The 14,760-nt window shown below is 37.9% G+C and overlaps 1 protein-coding gene across 1 annotated transcript in view; it reads right to left on the bottom strand.

Moving 5' to 3' along the window:
- GALNT2 (polypeptide N-acetylgalactosaminyltransferase 2) overlaps positions 1-14,760 on the bottom strand; it is a 257,214-nt gene that overhangs the window by 17,892 nt on the left and 224,562 nt on the right. The window contains exons 10-14 of the mRNA XM_069064891.1: positions 14,602-14,705; positions 9,388-9,514; positions 5,946-6,038; positions 5,127-5,210; positions 2,074-2,200 (exon numbers count right to left, since the gene is read on the bottom strand). Of these exons, the coding sequence (XP_068920992.1) occupies positions 2,074-2,200; positions 5,127-5,210; positions 5,946-6,038; positions 9,388-9,514; positions 14,602-14,705 (535 nt within the window). The remainder of the gene's footprint in view (positions 1-2,073; positions 2,201-5,126; positions 5,211-5,945; positions 6,039-9,387; positions 9,515-14,601; positions 14,706-14,760) is intronic.

Genomic DNA, 14,760 nt, shown 5'->3' with positions numbered 1-14,760 from the left:
CTCTAAGAAAATAGCCAAAATGTGTTTGAAGCCAGGAGCCCATTTCCTCTGTTCATAACTGGGAAGACAGCCTATGGAAGAAGACACATATTTCCCTATTTTGGAAATAGGGATATCATCCAAGGGCAATAGCAGCTCATCAGACCAGAGTTTTAAGCCCTGAAAATTTCCTGACTGGATGCTTGAAAAAGATAATAGAAATAAAATTGGTTATTGTTGCCAAATGTTTACTGGGGATCAGGGACTTTCTTTCTCCTTCCTTTATTCTGAAACCCATTTCTACCACTCCTCCTAGACCAGAGGTAGGTATGCCAAGTCTTTGTTTACTTTAGCCCTTGTCCAGGGGGATAGTGGGTGGGAGGTTTTAATAATTTCTACTTTTGTAAGAGAAGATTAGACTAGATGGTGTCTCAGATTTCTTTGAAGTCTAAGAAGTTATACTTTTACGGGGACCCTTCTAAATTGCAAATATTCTTGGAAGGGGTCATTTAGGGCTATTACTCCCTAAAACAGTATTAGTTAACACCCTAATTATCAGCTAAATCTTGGTAGAGATTAGTTGACAGAGAAGAATAGGATGTAATAAAGAAGTTTCGAGGATGGAAGAATGCCAGAGAGAGAGAGAGAGAGAGAGAGAGAAAGGGTTGCCAAGGAGACCAAGGTCTCAAAAGATAAGCTTTTCCAACTTTGGTTTTGCTTTGGACCAGTTAGGTGATGCATCTGTTTATGCAGGACCTTTGTCAAACCAAGGCAGGCCCATCAGATAGACACTGTGCTCCTAGATCGGAGGAGGAAAAGCATCCATTATGCATTGGCTGCCATGGCTTACATCATGCATTTTTGGGAGCAGAGAAGGGGCATAAAGCACCAAGTTCAGAAACTTGAACCTTATTCGTGCTATGGTGATGGACATATAAGGTATTTTTGTAAAATATATATATATAATAAGGTATATTTATAAGTCTGTGCTCCAGTAGGGTCCAGGAAATCACTCCTCTGGGAGGGAGGAATATTTGAGTAAAAACATAGGGAAATTGATGAAGCTGGTAATTGGATGGGTACAATATACTCACTATTTCCAGGAGTCGATTTATTATCTGTTAAGACAGTGAGGTGGGAGCCAAAGGTCATCTAGAAATTTGGTTCTATTGCTGGTATTTCAGTTGTGTCTGACTCAATTGTGACCCCATTTTGGGTCTGCTTAGCAAAGATACTGGAGTGATTTGCCATTTCCTTTTCCAGTTCATTTTTTTTTTTAAAGCAATTGGGGTTAAGTAACTTGCTCAAGGTTACACGGCCAGTTATTTCTGGGTGTGGTGCTAAGTATCTGAGCCCGGATTTGATCCCTAGGTCATCCCGACACTGGGGCCAGTGCTCTTACTTGCTGAGCCACCTGGCCGCTCCTTCAAGTTCATTTTATAGATGAGGAAACTGAGGTAAAAAGTGACTTGCACAGAGTCACACAGCTAGTAAGTGTCTGAGGCCAAACTTGAACTCAGGTCCTCCTGACTCAAGGGTTGGCATTCTAACCACTGCGCCACCTAGAAATTTGGTAGGAGGTTTAACAATGACACAAATTTTAGAACAGGAAAAATAGTTTAGTCTGTAAAGGATGGGGGAAAATGGCTCAGGAATGGAGAATTCATAGAAACATAAAATTAGGGCTGCATGGGATCTTGGAGATCATCTAACCCAATGCCTTCACTTTACAGATGAGGAAACAAAGGCCTAGAAAAGGGAAGTGACTTGCTCAAGGTAACCAAGTAATAAGTGATAGAGACAGAATTTAGAGAGAGAAAGGAGTAGAGGAAAGAAGAGGAGAAGAGAGAATGAGAGAGGGGAGGGGAAAAGAAGGGAAAGGAGGTGAGGACTTTTCTTCATCTCCAAGGTTGGATGCTAAAACAGCAACTAACTTAAGTCCCCTGTACCATGAAAATCCTATAATTCCAATACCCATGATCAGGTGGAAATCTCTGCCAGTGAAAAAGTTAGCAAAAAGGTTTTCCAAGCTTTCCATCATCCCTCCCATTACAGGGCTCAGAGATTATATCACCCTTGACCCAGAAAACATACCTGGTTTCCTCCAGAGTTGTGACACTCATAAACTCCTACAACACCATCTGCAAAATGTCCCAAAGTATCCAGGCAATTGTTACCCTGCTGCAATGCTCCAAAAGCTATATCCTGATGGTCAGGAACCCTGAAAGGTAAAGCAGAAATTACTACTTTAATTACATCTCTTCTTCCTCTTTTCCATGAAATTCTCTATCTCACTGGTTTTACCTAAAATAATGATCACCCTAGTGAAGTTAAAATGCTTAATGATATATCTTATGCCCCTAGTTAGGGTTGTGTCAGTGAGACAGAACCATCTCCTCCTTCCTTCCTCCCTTCCTTCTCTCTTTCCTTTGGCAATTTTCAGGAAAGACAAGGTTTTTGATGTTTCACTGTTTGGCTTGGTAAGAGTAATTAAAAATGTAATTAATGAATTCAGATCAAAGGAAAATTCCTGTCATCTCATATTTTTCAACAGACCTTCATTTGGCCTTTAAATAGTGAGAGTTGGGGGTGGAGGTTCTAATTGCACTTTCTATACAGAAACTGAAAAGCTGCTATTGGACAAAGCCTAAGCAGAGAGGTTGGTCTGGGTCAACATAGTGCTCCTTCAGATGAAGGGACAGCCAGGAGGGGCAGAGAAGACTTTCCTTTGGAGCTCTGACACTCAAGCCCCAAATTATAAAACACGGGTGTATGTATAGTTGGGAGAGGGCAGTGCATTAATGATGCACAGATACTTCCCAACTAAAAGGCTTTCTTTTTCAGACACAAAGAGAAAAGGATATTTTTGAATATTTCTGAAATTAAAAAAAAAAAGATATGCCTATCCTCACCTTAGCTGATGATTCATTTTAGTACTTACAAGCAGTGAAAAGATTTGGGAAGAACTATATATATCAAGAGCAAAGGAAAAAACAGAACAGCATCACTTAAGCCATAAATAAATCTCAGGTCCAGGGATCTCTAAGAGCTTTCACTGAGAAGATAATGTGGTGGCTTTTGTGTACACATAAAAGGAATCTATAACTCATTACAAAATACTCTTAGGAATATTCAGGATAGGGAATATGCCATATTAAACTCCAAACTCTCCTAACCATTTCTTTAGGAAGATTAATTTAGGTTAGATTCCAAAACAGAGCAGATCTTCAGGTCTATACATAAGGTTATCAGTAGTCCCTTGGGACACAGGACTTGAATAATTTAAACTATAGGTCTGGGCCTAGAATGAGGGCTCTACGGGGGATTTCTCCTGACATTCTCTGCTCTTGGAAGTAGGCAGGGAATATGCATTATAATTCCCACTTTTCTCATGGAGAACAGAGGGGCTTAGAGTAGTCAAGCACCTTATCTGCTGCCATACTAGTGGTAAGCCTAGGACTAAAGTTCATGTTTTCTGAGACTTAGTTTGACAGCTTTTTCTAAAGGTCCATTATGCTGGCCTACTAGAGCCAAAAAAGAAAAAAAAAAGCATGGGGTGATAAGTATCTCTTTTAATACTTGAGGGTAACTAGGAAAGGTAACAACTACAAAAAAAAAATAAAGAAGGAATGCTGCAAAATTATAATGGCCAAGTTTGGGCCTTTTTTTTTTAAACAGGTACAGGGGACTACAGGTGTGGAATAATGCATCAGACTCTTCTAATATGTTAGTTCCTTTTTTTTTTAATTGAGGCAATCAGGGTTAGGTAACTTACCCAGGATCACATAGCTAGTAACTGGCTTGGACCAGATTTCACCTCAGGTCCTCCTGACTTCAGTGCTCTACCTAGCTGCCCTATGCTGGCTACTTTTTGATGATTTTTTTTTCTTCTTGTGTTGTAAGGGATGAATATCTGGGAGGGCAAGAAGCAAGGGATAAGAGATAAATTCAGAAATGTGGGTAATGTAAAAAATGTATCCAAAAATATTTCCTTCTTAAAAAATCCTTAAAGGATTTATAACTTCACCAGCATGAATACTTCCTTCACCAACACAGGCCATGATTCTTGTAACAGTTCAGTAGATAAAGTCTTAGACAATTGCTACAGCTAAATAATTTGTCATCCCTGGGCTGGTCCTTGGACAGCAGACATAGAGTCCATCACCTGACCAACAATGAAAGTTTTCTAACTTGTTAGGACCAGTTAGTTTGTACACTATTAGCATATCCTTCAAGAACCCAAGGAAGGTTCTTGAACCTATTAGACATCTTTTAATGGAGGGTGACAGCTACCATGAAGAAAAAAATAAGGGTTGACTTAGCCCTAACTTTACCTCCTAGCAAGTATGGAGGCAATGCAAAGAAGGATCAAAAGATACATCAGTCAAATACAGAGTAACGTTGCAAGGGAAATAGTGATTCTTCTTGATGACTTTCCTGAATTACATGATGAAATGCTTGCTTTGCATGGCACTGTTTAGACAACAGAGGGAAGGCAGAGTAAATACTAGAAGGGAAATTGTGGAATCTTCCTGGAACAGTTTAAAGAACACTATCTATCTTGTATGGTTTAGGCAAAATACTCAAAAATTTTAATGGATCTCTGATCTCATTCATGAGGACATTCCTTTCAATAATGCAGACAGCAACCCACTCAAGCCTGCGGATTCTGTACTATATATAGCTCTTATCCATGTCCTTCAGGGAATTAACTTCAAGGGGTCCCAGAATGCTATGGCTCTTTCTTGCTTTCTCTTGACATCCTGAATATACTAATGGAGTATGTAATTAGTTCATTGGTTATCCCTTGCTCTAACCACACGCTTAACCCATCTTCTTTTTCACTCACACATTCCTTTGATGACATCCTTTATATCACTTCTCCTTTTCAGCTGTTTTGTGAAAGTGTGCATCACCCTGCCTCTCTAACACTCCTTGGGTGATCCTCAGTTTCAGCACTTCAGAAACCAGGGCGTCATAACTGTCAACCATGTAACAATGCTAACTGGAAAAAGGGGGAGGACTAGGGTGTCTCCAAATCCCTACCAATTCTAGAAAGAAAAATGGAACCTCAAAATGACAGGGTACAATCTAGAGTAGCCACCTATGACACCTACAAAACAAAATTCAGACCACTGGAGACTCACCTTAATTCAGGGTAGACATTTTCAAGATACCATTTGAAGGGCTTGCAACTAAGCTTCTTCCTTAGTTCTAGTCGACTCTGAATACTAGGGAGAAAGAGATAAGGAAAAACCACCGCCATTACTGATGATAGGAAGGACATTTAATGCCGCTTCCACTCTGGCTCTGACTTACCTTTCCAGCTTTATTACACAGCATTCCCTTTCATACACACTATATTCCAGCTAACTTGCTGGGCCCTGAGCAATCTCCACGCCTCCACATTCACACAGCCTGTTTTCTCACGGATACTCCTCCCTCACCTTCACCCCTTACAATCTGTACCTTACTTTAAGGCTGAGCTCAAGTGCCCCCTTTTATGTGGAGCCTTTTCCAATGGCATCACTACCCCAAACTTCTGCAAATTGTCAGTATTTTCTCCTGCCTTAAACTACTCTTTATTTGCTTATCTGTGTACATTTGAATTCTTCTACCCCCAGCAGACTGTAAACTCATAGAGGGCAGGGACTGTTTTGCTTTTGCCTTTTGATTATTGCAGAAATCTAGCACATATTAGACACTCAGTATTTGCTGTTGAACTGAATTGGACACAGCTTCCCTCTACCCAATACTAAAATCTATTCCACTGGGTGGAAGATGCCCTTTCCTTCCTATGGCAGACAGGAAATATGACTCCTCATGGGGTCATTGTGACTGAGGCATGGCAGCTTGAGGGACTAAGATTCACTCTTTGGCAACTGGACAGCTATGGGGCTTTGGGGTCCAGACTCTTCTCTGATAGTTTGGATGACGTAGAGGAGACAAGGAGAGGTAATACTTACTTCCCATAAGGGACATTTCTAGCTGAAGGCACTGCTGCATAGTAAAAATTTTTATATTCATCCATCCAGACTTCTGCTGCCCGCCGAGTGTTCCTGGGAACAACAAGAACAAGAGTATTTTGAGAAGCTTCCTGCCATCATCCCTGTGTAAATTCCTTCTGTGGTGACAGGTTCTCCTTACCAGGGTTTTTCCATGAAACCCGTCAGCAAAGGAAGGCTCAGGCTCTAAAGAATGCCCCACAGAACACAGCAGAGGAAGAGTCTCCTTGAGGGCAGGGTCTATGCCAGACACATCACTGTTCCTCCAAATGCCCACTACATTGCTGTGCTTTTGGTGGGCAATCAATCAATATATCTTGAGTGCAAGAGAATTCTTGCTGCTTTTCTTTCCAGCATACTAATTTTCCAAGAATGAAAGGAGAGACCAGAAGGCTGGCTGAGACATTTTGATGTGGAGGGGCTAGGGCAGTATTACATTAAAGAACACAAAAGAATTCCTATCATCCACAAAGTGCTAGGCATGGTGCCTATTATATGCAATAACAGCTTTACTCTCCAGGTATTCACAGGTTAAGGGTATGGAAACAACAGATATATTTCTTTAGGAAAAAAAAAAGAAAGGAAAGGGAAAGAAAAGAAAATAGAGATGATTCAGTGTTTACATTATTCTTTTCTTCCTGTCTGCCTGAGGTGAGTTGGTGTCTTGTTTTGACAAGGAATATAGATTAAAAGGAGATGACCTTAAGAACACATCTCTAGGGCTCACTTTGCATCGTACAGGGGTAACACAGACAAGGATCTGAGCTTTCATTTGTCAGATGAAAAACCACACATCCCTAACCCTCACAATCACGCATGGCTCTGCAGCTAATGGGGAGGTTAAATCATGGGCCAAACAGCATGGAAATATGAAGATTCATGAGATTCAAGGATATCAGGGCTGGTTAAATTTAAATGTGTAACATTTATTAAAGACTGTCAAACCTGCATTCCATCTTAGGCAGCAAAGATTCTCTCTGAAACAATTGTGGCACATTAAAACAGACTGCCTTGGCTCCTCACATAACAGGCCTAAACCAGATAATGCTGGTAATCTCCTAGCACCTGTAACTTTACAGGTATACCTAATTTTAAGAAAACCTAGAAATGCAAAAGTAATTTGCATTGTAAAAGTGTTCCTTGATTTAAAAAAATGATAATGTACTGGAACATTTCTTTAAATAAAACATTTTCCAGTATGCCAGGAAGAGTGAAAGGAGAGCTGCATTTGTAGTCAGATGAGCTGGGTTCAAATGCTAGGCCTGTCAGTAATAACTCAGATACTTAGCACTACACCCAGAAATAACTGGCCGTGTAACCTTGAGCAAGTTACTTAACCCCGATTGCTTAAAAAAAAAAAAAATATATATATATGTATATATATGACAGAACTTTGGTTATAAGAATCAAGTGGGAAACTTCAGAAGCTTTGTGGCTGTGATCTCTAATATGCCAAAATAATCAATTCAATCAACTAACCAAACAATTCCACAAAAAAATCCCAACCTGATAAACCAGTTATTTAACTGAAATGACTAATCAGTTCAGTTGACATGTCCAGTTCAAAGTTCATACACGTAGCCCAATCTCACCCTTCTTCCTATATTTATCATATAATCTGCATTTTGTCATAGATCTTTCTCCTTCCCTAAACATGCATGCTTACATTGACTCATTTAAGGGTGGCAGTAGGGCAGAGAAGAAAACCCTCTATCTTTGGATTCAGGAGACGTGGGTACAAGTTCTAATTCAAACCCTGATGGGTTGTGTGTGACCTTGGTCAAATGGTACGTAGAAAGAATAGAATGAGAGGTCCTGGGTTCAGATCCCACCTTGGTCACTGATTATATGGGCAAAGAACTAACCATCATCTCTGGGCCTTGGTTTCTTCATCTGTAAAATGATACAGTTGGGTTAAGGTCACTTCCTGTTCTAAACCTACGATACTATTATTGAGCTTCTCTAAATTTTGGTTTCTTCGTGTACAAAATGGGGTCAATGATACTTGTGCTACCTACCCCGTGAATTGTTGGGAGGAGAAGCATTTATATTATGTATGTGTGAGTTATGGTTATTTTTTTGAAAAGCACTTTGAAACCTACTGCAAGCTACTATGAGGATATGAGCATGACTAAAACATGCATCTTGTCCCTAAGGACTTCAATTAATAGGCAAGATAAGACATACACATGCATAAATGAAAGTACCACATAATAAGTGCATAAGTGAGTTACAAATCAAATGCTCGGAAAGATCTGGAAATCTTCACAAAGCAGTTAGCATCTCTACTGAACCTTCAATAATGGGCAGAAGCTGATAGTGGTGGAAAGAATTTAAGTCCAGGGATAGGAGGATAGGGACAGGAGACAGGAGCTGTTAAGAAGTTTGAAAATCCATAGGGAATTCTTATTTCATTTGTGTTCTCATTTCAAATGAGTGGCAAACTTAAATTTTTATAAGATTAAATAACTTCTTATTTTTTAAAAATTAAAATACCTATATTATCTTTTCCTCCCCAGGCTGCCTTCTTTTTTTAATTATATATTTTTTAATTAACAAAAATCTTTCTTTTCTGCTTTTCCTCCTTTCTATCTCCCTCCTCCCAAGGTTTCTTTCTCTGAAAACTGCCTGTTCATATTCTTTGACTATTTATTAATTTGGCAAAGGCTCTTGTTCTTATAAATTTGGATCAGTTCCATATATCTTAGAAAAGAGATCTCTATTAGAAAAGTTTGCTGCAAAGATTTTCTTTACCCCAATTTACCTGCTTGAATTCTAATTTTGTTGCACCAGTTTTACTTGTGCAAAATCTTTTCAGTTTTCTACAATCAAATTGTCCGTTTTACTTTCTATGATCCTCACAGTATTTTGTTTGGTCAGAACTCTTCGTCTAAGTCAAAGAGTCAACAGATAATTTCTAAATACTTATATTCTTAATTCAATGTTACTTAATCACAGAATTTTAGAGTTAGAAAGGTATATAGAAGGAATCATTTGGCTTAGTATCTTTATTTTAGAGATGAGGAAACTGAGGCATGGAGAGGTTAATTAAATAAATGGCTCAAGGTCAAATATCTAATCACATCTTAAATGAACCAGTCTACAGAGAAACACTGAATCTTTAAGTTAGCTTAGCTCCCAAATCTGTAGCATAAATAGCCCTGTGAATTAAAAAAAGTTTTTAAATTTTATTTGACAATACAAAATTTAGCATCTGAGTCACTGAGCCCCAAGATCCTCTTCTTATTCAAAACAACAACAAAAAACCTGGCTTAGGATTTTCCCTTAGAGGTTATTTTCCTGGTCTTCCAGGGATGTGTCTAGTTGAGTGTGATGGTTATAACTTGTTCAGGAGAAAGTCAGAATGGGCTTTTTCTTTAAAAAAAAAAAAAGTGTTACTTACCGGGCAAACACAGTGCCACTCCCCCCTGGAAAACTATAGGGGTGCTGCTTCCGGAACACATGCCCAACTCGGCTGCACGGAATGATCTCTAGGCTGCCACCACATTGCCACACGCGGAAGGAAATCTCTGCCATAATAATCGACAACAAGTGACTATTCAAAGAACAAGATGAAAGTCCAACATCCTTAAGGCATTTCCTGTCCTGTGCTAGGTGTGCTCCCAGACCTTTTTTGTTGACTGGTGAAACACTGCCACTGAATGCAATGTTAACTGATTCAAAGTACTTTACTAAACAATTAACACCAAGGTTTTGAATATCTTCAGTTTTGATAAGACCCTTAGAAATTATTAATGCAACCTCCTACCCCATACAGAAATTTCTTAAAATATATCCCTGGTCATCTTGTCTCTTAAATACTTTTAGTGAAAGGGAAGTCACTATCTCACACTATTCATTCCATTTTTTAAAACTGTCTAATTATTAGATTATTCTTCCTCAGTTGAAATGAAATCCATCTTTACCTTCTATCTTTTGCTCCCAGTTCTACTCTCTAGAGTCATAGAAAAAAAAGTCTTATTCCCCTTCTACCTTTCAATAACAATTTTAAAATTAAAGATAACTAACACATTAGTTTTCTATCTTTCCAGGCTAAATATCCTGAATTCTTTCAGTTGATCCTCATATGAAAGGGCTTCAATGCTTTTTTGCCACCAATGCTCTTCTCTGGATGTGTTCTACTTTGTCAATGCTGAATTGTCCACCATATTCTTGATGTGGTCTGACCAGTTCTGAGTATGGTCTAGGACACCAGCTTCTTATAATGTTATCATGTTACATTACTTGTTCATACTAAGCTTGCAGTCAATTAAAACCTCTAAGTCTGGTTTCATATAAACTATTATCAAAAGTCATTTCTTCCCCCCATCCTTTGCTTAGACAGCTGAATTTTTCAAGAATAAATGAAGGAAATGAGAAGGTTGGACTAGATCAGAGGCATAAAACTCACAGCCCACTTATTGCCCAACCCTCCTGAGTGTAGCCAGAACCAGATCAAAATGTAATTGGGAAATCTCTAATGAAATAAATAAAAATACACTAAAACAAAGATAATCTTAATTTGTGGTTTTCTAAATCAATATGCAGTTGGCAGGGAAGGGATGAAACAATTCATCCCCAGGCACCAAACAGGTTTGTATAAAAGCAACATGTATGTATGTGTGTGTATATATATATATTAGTAGGCGCACTATTTGAGTTTGATACCACAGGACCAGATGACTCCTAAGGCCCTTTCCACCTCTAAAGCCTTCGATACTCTCAATTTACATTTATTGCTATTGAATTTCATCTTGTTAGATTTGGCCTATCATTCCAGTGGGCCACAATTCTTTTGGATACCAATTCTGTCATCCAATGTATTATCTATCACCCTCAGCTTTGTGTCATTTGCAACTTGGATAAGTGTGTCTTCTATCTTTTTATTCAAGCTCCCTACTTTCAGATTTCAGGTTGATCTCTGTCTCTCTCTATCTTTCTCTGTCTTTCGCTCTCTCTGTCTCTCTCTTCCTCCCACCCCCTCCTCTAGGGATAAAGCTGACCATCCAGCTACAAATCTACCTAACTGTACTAATGTCTTGTTAATATTTCTCTATCCCGTGTATGAAGATATTCTGAGAGAGCAGTTTGGCAATACTAGAAAGCAATGGGAAAACTGAGCACTAAGGTACTTTTTAAAATGAGAGACCTAAATATTTTTAAAGTATCCATGTGAAATTTTGTAATTAGACACAGAAGATAATTAAACATCCATTTCCCTCTAATATTATTGTTTAATATTAATTGAGCACTAGCCTGCGCTTCTGCTTTTTCATCCAAAAAAGGTTCTGATTTAAAATTTAAAAAATTTAAATTAAAGAAAAGTTTTAAAAATTAAAAAAAAATGATTTTTTGCTGTGCCCTTCTGCTTTATTCCATCTGGAGGGTTTACAGACAACCTCATGGATTGTACTGACACTAGACTGTTGATTTAAAGATGCCTGTTCCTTACCACCCACCTACAGGCTCTTACTATTTGATAACTTTCCAACCTATTTACTTTCACCCCATGTAGAAGTTGGCTTGACTCCTACCCACATGAAAATAATCCAACTCAATAATAAAATAATTCATCCCCAGGCACCAAATAGGCTTGCATAAAAGGCATACACATATGTGCATAAGTAGAAATATGTTAGTATGTGTTAAAAAAAGCATTTGTTGATTAGTGAACCCTTTCTTGATAATTACAAAAGTAAATTTTGGCTCAACACATTCAAATTACAACACATTCTGAATTAGTTGGGTCTGGATCAATGAGGTTGTATTGGATACTCAAGTCATCTTAAAAGTTATATAATTAAAGGATTATTGGTACCATAGCTTTAAAGATAGAAGGGAACTTAAAGACCATTTGGTCTCCCTCCTTTTTTTCCAAACAGATGAAGAAAACAAACAAACAAACAAAAAACCCTAAATAGGTCAAGTGATTTCTCTATGTCTGCAGTGGCATAGTCAGAATTTGAACTCAGCCTTTATAACTCTAGATTCAATGGTGTTTCTATTATATTAGAATATTAGAATTAGAATATATTAATGATTCCTAAGGCTCCATAAAACTACATTTACATATAATACTTTAACTAAATAAAACCTCAAGATTGGAAAGAAGGTTCCCACATTGAGGATTAATTACCCAGTCTCCTCTGCATGGGAAAAACACATGTTCAGTCATTTTTCAATTGCGTCTGACTCTTTGTGATCCCATCTGGAGTTTTCTTGGCAAAGACTGGAGTGGTTTGCCATTTCTTTCTCCAATTCATTTTACAGATGAGGAACTGAGGCAAATAGGGTTAAATGACTTGCCCAAGATCACATAGCTAATAAGTGTCTAAGGCCAGATTTGAACTCACGAGGAGAAGTCTTCCTGAATCCAGATTTGGCACTCTGTCCACTGTGTCACCTAGCACCCATTTATTCCCTTGTCCCAAGAAATCCTGATTCTGCACTGTAGGGGTGCTGAAGATAAATTTATTTTTTCAAATTACCAAATGGTACAATGGTTCAACATTTAAAAAAAAGTAATGGAAGGACTGCTTAGTCTAAGTGGAGAAGTTTGAAAATTTTCAAATCTAATTAGGTTTGGGCATATATTATTGCACAGTTACCATGGATAGACAGCTCATGGGTAACAATCCAATGACTGGCTACCTGTGCTATACATAGTTTCCAGTCAATGTCCACAGTAACAGTGAAGAATAGGGAGGTGGTCTGTAGGTTATATATTCTTTGAAAGGCAGGGCCTAATTCCATTAGAAAATCTGGAGCAGAAACCTCTATTGGCTCCAACAGTGAGAGGAGAATGAGTTTTCATGCAGATGAAATGCTAAGCAATTGGATTTAGCTTTCTTCCTGGTCTACTGACCCTTTCCTAATAGTCTTCCTTTTGCTTACACCTTATACCACTTTCAAGTCACTGAACTACAAAATTCTGTAATGTTAACTCACATTTATATAGTATTTTAATTTCACAAAGGATTTGTGCTCACAACTTTGTGATTTAGCTAGTTCTAGTACTATTGTACCCATTTCACAGATGAAGAAACCTGAGAGAGATTAGGGTACTTGCCCATGGTCACAAAATTTGTAAATAAACATCAGAACTAGGACTCTGTGACCTATCATTTTAGCACAATAGTTTCAACAGCACAAGTACAGAAACATAGAAATGAAAAAAAGAGTAAAGTAAGCAACTGTAACCAAATCTCTGTGTTTTACTCTGGCATTTGAGTGAAAGGTCTCCTTTCATTTTTGGGTAAATGCTGTCTCTGTACCATGTCACAAGATCCTAATTGGCAAGAATCAGATTCACTTTGGAAGAACTATTCAACATACAGCCTAGTGCTCATACCCAGTCTATACTGCTGCTGACGGGCATAGCTAGTCTCAAGGCATTGCCTTGTTTTCTAAAACATGGTATTTTTATTTGGGTGTACAGTCACCATCACATGCTGAAATGTGTTCAGAAGTGATCTTTCCATAAAAGTTGAATGACTTTCTAGAATTTTAAATAGTGGTATACAGTTCTAGAAAAACTAGCTATTTTTCTAATACTGAGCCCAAATATCTCTAAGTCTAAATAAGCTCAGAAGATCAACTTTATTTAAAAATTTTTTACACATTTTTTAATCTAGTCACTAAGATTTCATGAACAATTTTTTTCAACACAAACAAATTTCTTCAGCAGCTGAAATGCTCCAAAAATTATGCATGATGTCAGCAAAAGTTTCAAATCATCAAAATGATTAAAAAACAAACATTATGCCAGTTTCTTAAACGAAGGGAAAAAATCCATCTTTGGTTCCGTATTAAAACTTTAAAAAATATTCAAAGTAACAGTATCATCAGATTTTTCTCCCTTTCCCAAGTGCACCAGCAAAAGGATTCACCCAGAGGCAAAAGATAATAAAAGAAAACTGAGTGGCCAAGGATAATTAGCTCAGAAGAAGTAAGTACTTGAAATTAATGGCTTCAAGCAAAAAAAAATCTTTTCAGTTCTAACTGTGGTGTAGCTACTGAATCAGAGATATAGATCTGTGAAATTAAATTGCATCCAGGTAATAATGATTTACAAGGTCTAATTTTTTTTAATCAAATAAAACTAGGAGTCTTTTGCACAAGTATTAAGGAAAGGATTATACTCATTGACCTCAACTCATTTGATGACTAAGACTCTATCACATTTAAAGGATCACTATATTGTTTGAGAGATGGAGAACTGGCCATTTTTTTCCAGGTTTTGCTAGGCATTTTCTTCCCAGGAATGGTCTCCTACAAAACCTGTAGAAAACCTACTTCTCCCTTGAACTCAAATTTCACTCCAAATATATACATCTCTGCTTCTGTAATTTGTCCCCACCATGTTTCAAGCTCCTTACTCACAACAAGGCCAACATTAACAAAAGCATGCTATTTCTTTAGTCAGATCTTCATTTCCCACAGTCCAGACTACCTTTCTCATTCCTTTTTCAACATCTCTTAAGTGAGAATCTGTTGTCTGTGAGTCCATCCCCATTAGATTTTTCCAGGTCTAGGAAGCCAAGCAACCCATGCTCACATAAATTAGAAATTGCTTTCTATTAAGAGATTAGGTATTCTAAAGAAACAAGACACATACCCAGGTTTTCTCCTCCCCATACGTCCATCATCATATCGTATTTTCCCAGTTCTTCAAAGTAGAATTTATCCATCACAAACAATCCGCCAGCAATCATGGGGGTTCTAAAGAAGCAGAAATGAGGATGGGAGGGAAGGAAGGAAGAGACTGGAGGTCAAA

This window comes from Petaurus breviceps, unplaced genomic scaffold (assembly GCF_028583685.1).
Source record: "Petaurus breviceps papuanus isolate PSGF00001 unplaced genomic scaffold, PetGlider_PUasm1.0 90650, whole genome shotgun sequence".
Classification (NCBI taxonomy): domain Eukaryota; kingdom Metazoa; phylum Chordata; class Mammalia; order Diprotodontia; family Petauridae; genus Petaurus; species Petaurus breviceps.
This window is presented reverse-complemented; position numbering and strand designations above follow the sequence as displayed.